The 8,328-nt window shown below is 42.2% G+C and overlaps 1 protein-coding gene across 2 annotated transcripts in view; it reads left to right on the plus strand.

Annotated features, from left to right (window-relative positions):
• ddx11 (DEAD/H (Asp-Glu-Ala-Asp/His) box helicase 11) overlaps positions 1-7,924 on the plus strand; it is a 57,803-nt gene extending 49,879 nt beyond the window's left edge. For both annotated transcript variants that reach the window (XM_078417014.1, XM_078417013.1), the window contains exons 23-27: positions 633-733; positions 2,594-2,678; positions 6,328-6,403; positions 7,320-7,474; positions 7,654-7,924. In XM_078417014.1, coding sequence (XP_078273140.1) covers positions 633-733; positions 2,594-2,678; positions 6,328-6,403; positions 7,320-7,474; positions 7,654-7,692 — 456 coding nt within the window. In that variant the 3' untranslated portion in view covers positions 7,693-7,924. The remainder of the gene's footprint in view (positions 1-632; positions 734-2,593; positions 2,679-6,327; positions 6,404-7,319; positions 7,475-7,653) is intronic.
• Positions 7,925-8,328: the final 404 nt, after the last annotated feature.

The following is an 8,328-nucleotide window of genomic DNA, read 5'->3' on the forward strand; positions in this document are numbered from 1 at the left end:
CCAATCTCATACTGACCTTTCTGTCCTGGACCTTCTCCAATGCCAGAGTGAGGCCACTCACAAATTGGAGGAACAGCACCGCATATTTTGCTTGGGTTGTTTACAACCAAGCAGTATGAATGATGAATTCTCTAATTTTAGATAACCCACTCTCCTCCTCTCTTCCCCCCCCCCCCCCCCTCCCCTTCTCCATGAAAAACTAGTTCCACAGTTCACAATGATGATTCCCTCTTGGGATTGCATTGTCTCCAGCCAACAATCAACCAATCAGGGAACCTGCCTACCTAGGATCATCTGTTGCCGGCCCTTATTTGTTTTGGTCTTTTCTTTGTCCAGTCGTCCCCAGCCCCCGCACAATCAGTCTGAAGAAGGGTCCCGGCCCAGATCGTCACCCCTCCATTATCTCCAGAGATACTGCCTGATCTGCTGAGTTACCCCAGCATTTTGTGTCTATTTTGTTCTTGTTGAGCATCTCTATCTTCGTTTCATTGTAGAAGTGGCAAGGATCAAAGTTGAATAGCAATTGAGAAGAAGCTTATTGATTTATCTTGTTTTGGAGAGAGAAGTGACATTTGCAGTACATTTAGAGCTTCATACCTGCAAAAGTAACTGGTATATTTAATGACCTCCAGCACTCAAGCGAAACACCAGGCCCGATCACCGGGGCTCTGCTCTTATCTGTTGTTGGGGGAAAGATGAGCGAAGGCATCAACTTCTCCGATGACCTGGGCAGGTAGGAATTAACAATCTAATAACTCCAAAGTTCTTTGTCAAGCCCCATCAGAAATGTTGCTGCTGTTGGGTTTTGCTTTCCGTCTCAATGTGAATGAAGGGAGGGTATCAGCATTAGCTGCTGGGCCTACTCCACATGTGATCCAATAAAAGTGTTGTAGTGTGCAGCGATAGACGAGGAGGACTGTGTCACAGTGGTTCTCCAATGTCCCAAATGAATTGTGTGTCAAGCATTGTACTCGTGTACCTCGTCGCTATGTTTAGGGAGTCCCAAGAATTTTGTCTACTGCCGAGGCCTCTTTTTTTCCCCCCAACTATCAGATGATCTTTTCAATCTCTTGCCAGGGTGGGATAGGGCTGAGATTGAGGAGGGGTTGCACTACAGAGTTGAGAATAGTTGTGTCAAGATTGAGAAGACCATCAAAGTGTTCCTTCTAGCAGTCACTGTCTGCTGCTCTGTCCTTGGTAAGCTCTCCTCTGTTCTTGGCTCTCAGTGGGTTGGGCATGATTGAGCATAACTTGACAGTACCAAAGAATTCATGTCATGATTGTTGGCTAGATGCTAGATCTTCAAGATTGCTCGCACCAATTGTTTGATCTTTATGTCATGATTTTTATGGTTGGTACTGACATCCAGATGCCTGCTCCCCCCCCCCCCCCCCATAATTCAAGCATGCTGTTTCCTGTTCAGAATGTTTTGCATTTGTGGTTTATTAGCTCTTGGATCTTCATACCGTTAGAAAAGTCAATCTTGTCACAGATACTAATAATAGTATACTTTGGAGTAGTATAGAGCAGTCCTCCAAGAACAGAGGAGAGCTTACCAAGGACAGAGCAGCAGACAGTGACTGCTAGACTGACCACTGAAGTCATAGATGTTTTTCCTGATGATTCTTACTCGGAAGATTTCCCCTGCAATTAAATTTGAGGTTCAACTAAACAATTCCTCTAAAATCCCTTTAAAACGTTTGCATAACTTAAATGCCAAAGTCAATATAACCAATAAATTTGTTTGTGTCTGTCTTAGTAGTTTTTCTGAATTGCTTTCATTCCATAATTGCCTGTTTTCTTAGGAGCAGAGAAGGCAAAGTGAAGGCTTGATTGTGCTTTTAAAATCAGGAGTTTTTGTGGCTGAAGGATGAATAACAGAGAACGTATATTTAATATGATTGGAAAAAATCGTGAATATGGGAAAAAATTGCGGATATAGAGGAAAATCTTTTTCATGAAATACATAGATTATACAGCTTCACCTCACAAAAGGAATTTGGATGAATTCATGGGAGAAATAATTGCAGGGAAGAGCAAAGGAGTTGGGCCAGGGTGGATATCTCTTTGAGAAGCACAGAACTGATACAGAAAAATATTTTTGTTGTTCTGCGATTCCTTTATTTCATCTCTGTGCTACACATTTCATTGCTCAAGTTTATTATTGGGATATATTACATTCATCACTCCATTTGCATTACTAGAATAACTTGCACATTGTCATCAATTTAGTAAATTCCAGATGATTTATGAAAAGGTTAGTACACAATTTTAACACTAAGTTCTAATCCATCAAAATATGCCTGTTTTGAAGGATTTTTACACTGATCTATGTACAAAAAATTGAGACCCGCCAGGAATTCAATTTCAAGGCCGCAGAGGGATTTGAAAGCTCAGAATATATCGGTAGTAACTGCATGAGTGCGGGACCAGTGGTGAATGGTGCAGAAATAATCTGGAGCCTTCCTCACATTTGCTTTTAGTTCCCAGTAGTCCTTAGGTTTTGACATCCAAGGTTATTTGCATGGATTGAAGGCCAGGGTTCCTGCTGCCGGAACTGGAGGTGGTCATGACATTTGCATGTCTCTTACAGGTGTGTGGTGATGGTTGGAATGCCATTTCCCAATGTGAACTCGCCAGAGCTGCAGGAAAGGATGGCGTACTTGGATAAGAACATGGTATGTTGGCTGGATTTCAGAAATACAAACTCCTTTCATATTACAGGAGCTGGAATAGATTTGTTTAATTTTCCAGATACTGGAAAAAATCCTGCGTCTCAGCTCCCAACCTGTATCGAGCCAAGCTGAGTATCTCTGGTATCATGAAAGTTATCTTTATTTTGTGTGGTATGCGTGGAGGTACTTAACATGACCCTTCAATTTTCAGCAAAGGCTGGTATAAGCCTTCATAGTTTACAAGGATACAACTTTTCAAGGTTTCGAGATCAGTTTATTGTCACATGTACTAGTTAAGGTACAGTGAAATTTGAGTTTATGTCACTGCTAACTTTTGCTCCCATCCCCTCAATGTTTGTACAGTAATTGAGTTGATTATATTATAAAATGTAGTTATCCTCCTTAATATCATCCCTGTTTTCCAGGGATGCTGCCTGAGTTGCTGACTTACTCCAGCATTTTATCATTTGTTAGTTATCCTCCTTTTGTTTACTCTGCTGAAGATGCTGAGATAGATACAATGCATGATTCCATCCATTGTGCAGATATTATGTGGGGTGCACTTGCCAAAGCTTACTGAACACAACACTCATGGAGGTGTATGGTGAATTAGGACTTGCCTGCGTAAAGTAATCCAAAGGACTTTCTCCTGCAGTCACTCAGTGCAGTGGAGATCATGGAGAGATGTTGCAGGGTGGGTAGATGATAGGGTTGGGGGACAGATGGGCAAGAAAAAGACAGAGGGTGGGAAAATGGCAATTGAAAGAGACTGCTGTCTAGGGAGATGATGGGAAAAGAAGGTAACTTTCCTTAGATTCAGATACTTTTTCTGGGATGTAGATGCTTTTGGAAATCCAACTGGGCTTATATTCACTGGAATTTAGAAGAATGAGAGGGGATCTTCTAGAAACACAAAATTCTTCCAGATTGGACTGGCTAGATGAAGGAAAAATGTTCCCGATGTTGGGGGGAGTCCAGAACCAAGGGTCACTGTGCAAGAATAAGGGGTTGGCCATTTAGGACTGAATTGAGGAAAAACATTTTCACCCAGAGAGTTGTGAATCTGGATTTCTGTGCTGCAGAATGCAGTGGAAACCAATTCACTAGATGTTTTCAAGAGAGTTATAGCTCTTTGGACTAACGGAATCAAGGGATATGGGGAGAAAGCAGGAACCAGGTACTGATTTTGAATGATCAGCTAGGTTCAGGAAGGGCTGAATAGCCTATTCCTGCACCTATTTTCCATGTTTCTATTTATTGGCCAGCACTAATTGCCCCCTGAAAAGAGGAAGCAGTCAGCAAAGCGCATGCTGGATCTTGCGTCATTTTGACAAGACTGGGTAGTCACCTGTTTTCCTTCCCTAAAATACATTTAAGGATTCAGATTGGTGATTATGACAATCTAGTAGTTTTAAAGGCACTGTTGTTATTTATAGATTGCTGATTTATTTAATTGAACTTATAGTCTTTAGCTGGCATAGTGCGATTCAAACTCATGGTTTTAAATCAGAAGTTCAGACCTCTTGGCTGCTGACCAGTTGCCCCTGGTGGAGTGGGCAAAGATTATAGGGGTGCTAGGATAATCCTGGTGTTGGGTGATAATGCAAGGAGTGGAGGTACAGTGGAAATCAAGTGGTGCAAGGAAAATGGTTGGTGGGTGAGATGCTGGGGGTGCTGGAAAGAAGGTTTGAGGATAGGAGTAAACGTGGAGGGGATGGGAGGTTGGTGATGAATTCTGAGTGGTTGAGAGGAGATTGAGGATCAGGTTGGATACTGAGCAGTTCGTGAAGGCCAAGGAGAAATTGGAGGGAGATTAGTGTGGAGGGTATTGAAGGTGATCCCTGTAAGAGAAGATAAACCAAGAACTTAATGTCCCAGAAGGAGTCTGTTCTTTCAGCTTGCGATGGAGCTTACCTCAATCCCTTGATCAGGAGTTGCTCCAGTTTTCAAGGCATGCACTGCATACCATTTGCTTTCTGAGCTGCCTTCTTCACCTGCTTATTAGCTTTCAATGAATGCATTCAAGGATACCCAGTTCCCATAAAATAACAACTCCTACAAATCTTTACTCATTTCAAACAATACCACCAAAGTAATGAATTTCACATTTTTCATGTGTTGGGGATGGAGTGGAGAGGTAGTTGGGAGAAAATGCAGAAAAAATGGGAAAATGCCTCTGTGCATGGTGGAGGAAGAGATATGAGGAAAGGAATTATTGTGCTGCACTTTTGAAAACAATGTCAGCACAAAATGTTTTAAGTGCTCCTGAAACTCTGAAATGCTCCCCATCGTTGTAAATAAGGCAACAGGAAATTGGAACTGCCTTCAAATTGCACCAATATCCTGCTGAGCAGTATGGTTTCAATTTTAGTACTTTTGGGTTTCATTTGATTTCAGGAACTATTACAGTTTTGCATCTGCTTGCCTCATTTTACAATTTCCAGCCTGAGATGTTAGACTGGCTCTCTCTTCATTGTTACCCTGAATATGAACGTACAAGAGCAAATGGATTGAAGGGAAACCTCGGCTGGTTTGTTCAGAGCCAACGAAGATGAAAAGTTATTGCTTTACTGCTCCTCCTTTAAAAGATTGATTTTTTTATTTTTGGAGTTTAGATCAGTTGAAGCATTTTCTTCTTAAATTGTTGTTTGCCTCTCCATTCTTGCACAAGCAAGTTGGAACAAGTAGTGGTGCTACAATAAAACTATTCATTCTTCAGTCTCTTCTTTCTGCCATTATTGTTGACTGGTGATTGATCAACGTGAATGCAGATAACTAAACTTTACTGTACAATGCATAAAGTCATGGATGAACTCTGGGTCAGGCAACATCTGTGGAGGGAACATACAGGTAACCTTTCAGGTCAGGATGTTTCTTCAGACGGTTTCCTGCATCTTCAGATTGTGATATTTTGTTTACAGTATATTGATAACTTCCAAAGTGCGGGTTGCATTTTAACACAGATCTGCAGGTGCTGATCCAGAGCAAGCAAGATCATGAGGGACCCCTGCCACCCCAGTAACGGACTGTTCCAGATGCTACGATCAGGCAAACGCCTCCGCTGTCACGCTGTGAAAACGGAGAGGATGAGACGGAGCTTCTTCCCACAGGCCATCAGGACTGTCAACTTTTATAACCCGAGACTAAATTTATGTCGACACTAATAGTAACTTATTAACTTTATTTATATGCTGTAACTGTAATTCTTTTTGTGCACAACCCGCAGGCATTGCCACTTTCATTTCACTGCACATCGTGTATGTGTATGTGACAAATAAATTTGACTTGACTTGAGGTGTAATTTAATCAGTTTGCAATATTATCTGGAAAGCCACATGCAGTGACAGCACTATTCTCAAGTATTGGTATGATTGGGCAATTCCACTCATTTAAGGAGGCAGTAAAGCAGTCAGATTGAAATATATAACTTGCATATTACTGCAAAGAATATCCTGCATTATTGGGAGAGGTTGCTGTAGTTTCTTCCATAAAATTCTTTTTTTATAGAGGAAAAGCAATGTCATTTGTAAATTAATCCATACAAGTAGTTCAGTTTGCAACATTATAAACAATCCCACTTTTAGATCATGCAACTTACAACACGAGAAGGAAGGAATAAAATATTTTCTTCTTGTGTATTTCACCCCCACAGAAAAAAGCTGATGGAAAGAGTCCAGGAAAAGTACTACTCGAAAATATGTGCATGAAAGCTGTCAACCAGTCTATAGGTAGGTGACTAAACTGGAAATAGATTGGAGGACAACTGGATGAGCAGTGAATAGCAATGGATAGAAAACAGCCTGGCAGAGACTGTCCAATCAGGGAAATGCCATGGGCACAGTATGAGGGAACCATTATGAAATGGCAAAACAGGGATAAGAGGAGAATATTCCGAGTACTACTGTTCAGAGTGATGAATTTTGTCATGGTGAGGCTATCTGTAGTGAATGTGAGGGTCTGGTGAGGCCATGTTATGGCAATATTTACTGTACAAAATCCTTTTTATCGTCTTTAGTTTCTTTGTGATCTTTGATTTGCAGTTGCATTAAATTGTACGCAAGGTTACTCATTCAGTTGTCTGATCTTAATTCAGGAACCCCCGCCCCCTAACATTAACTCTGCCTTACATCTCTACAGGATGACTTCTGGAGTTTCCCCAACAAGAGTCTTATCAGTTGTTTCTTTCATTATTTACATGCTACCGTTGTGTTGTGTAATCAGATAGGGTCAGCTTCTATGTATGCAGTGGTGATGCCTGGATCTTTCTTGCTTTGATCAACCGCTTCACTACCCCATCTGCACTTGGCCAGAGGGGGGCAAATTCAACCCACTGATCAGTGCAGAAGTTCCGATGAAGTTGTGAACAGCCACCTCACTCGGCCCCGGCACCACATTTTCAAGGGGATTTCCGGGGGCAGGATTTCAAGTGCACACTTGGAATTTTAATTGGATTAAAGGAGGTGCCGGACCACCAGTTGCCAGAAAATCAATGATGGAATTGTAGCAAGTCAAGCCCCTGAGGTTCAAAGTGGTTTGTGCTACAACACACACTTTCCGAGTCACTGAGTTGCCAGACTTGTTACTTGTTCAATGTGAAAGTTTGCATGTCAACGTTCCATTCTTTACGTTCTGTGCTGTGTGTAGGGCGTGCAATCCGCCATCGTGAGGACTATGCCAATATTGTGCTCCTGGATCATCGCTATTCCCAGCCCAGAATCCTTGGCAAGTTGCCAAGTTGGATCAGGGGACGAACACGGACAGAGGCTACATTTGGACCTGCTCTTGCAGCCATTGGAAAGGTGGGCCATCTGAGATGTTACATTTAATACTTGTTAAGCTATATTAGATGTATTACGAAGTAATATTGCTGAGAATGGATGACTTCAAAAATCCTCTGTTACATTATGATTTGGTTAGCAGCCTCTTTAATATAATTACAATATAACAAATTCCACCGATTTTCTTTTGTGTTTTGCAGTTCTTCAAAGACAGGAAGTCCCTTGGAAATGCTACGTAAGTGGAAAGACTCAATCAAAAGTGAGATGCTTGTGATATCAACCTCGCTCAGCCTCAACTGATTCAAGCCACTCAGTCAGTCAGATGGCCCTTCACCAGTTGTATGAAAATATACACAAAATTGTTTCTTATAGTTTCCATTTTGCTTGTTTTATTGTGATTGATAGTTGAGTTTTAAGCATCTGTAAATTATTTGTATTCTCTTTTGCTGAAATAAAATAATAAATACTATAAAGAGGACCTCATTTGTATAGAAATCTTGTCTCTCCGTCCTCTGAAAGATTTAGTAGATACTAGAACAAGTGTGCCCGTTCAAAGCGGGCCCGTTGGGCCCGTCCCCACACCCCCCATTTTCTCCCCCCCAGCGAGGGAGTGGTGGAGGGAGGGATGTGTTGAGGATGGAGGGAGGGGGGGAGGGTGATGAGAGATGGGGTGGTATTTGTGGAGGGAGGGAGGGGGGGGGGGAGAGAGGGGGGGAGGGAAGGATATGGACCTCCCCTTTTCCCAGTACCCCTCTTTCCCCCACCACCAATTCCCCTCCGCACTACCCCTGTTGTCCCATTCCCCATTCTCAGCCCCCCCCCCCACATTTTCTCTCCCCCAGACACACTCTTAGCATCAGTTAAAGGCCCGGGGG

The sequence above is a fragment of the Rhinoraja longicauda genome, chromosome 20 (genome assembly GCF_053455715.1).
Source record: "Rhinoraja longicauda isolate Sanriku21f chromosome 20, sRhiLon1.1, whole genome shotgun sequence".
In the NCBI taxonomy this organism is placed as follows: Eukaryota; Metazoa; Chordata; class Chondrichthyes; order Rajiformes; family Arhynchobatidae; genus Rhinoraja; species Rhinoraja longicauda.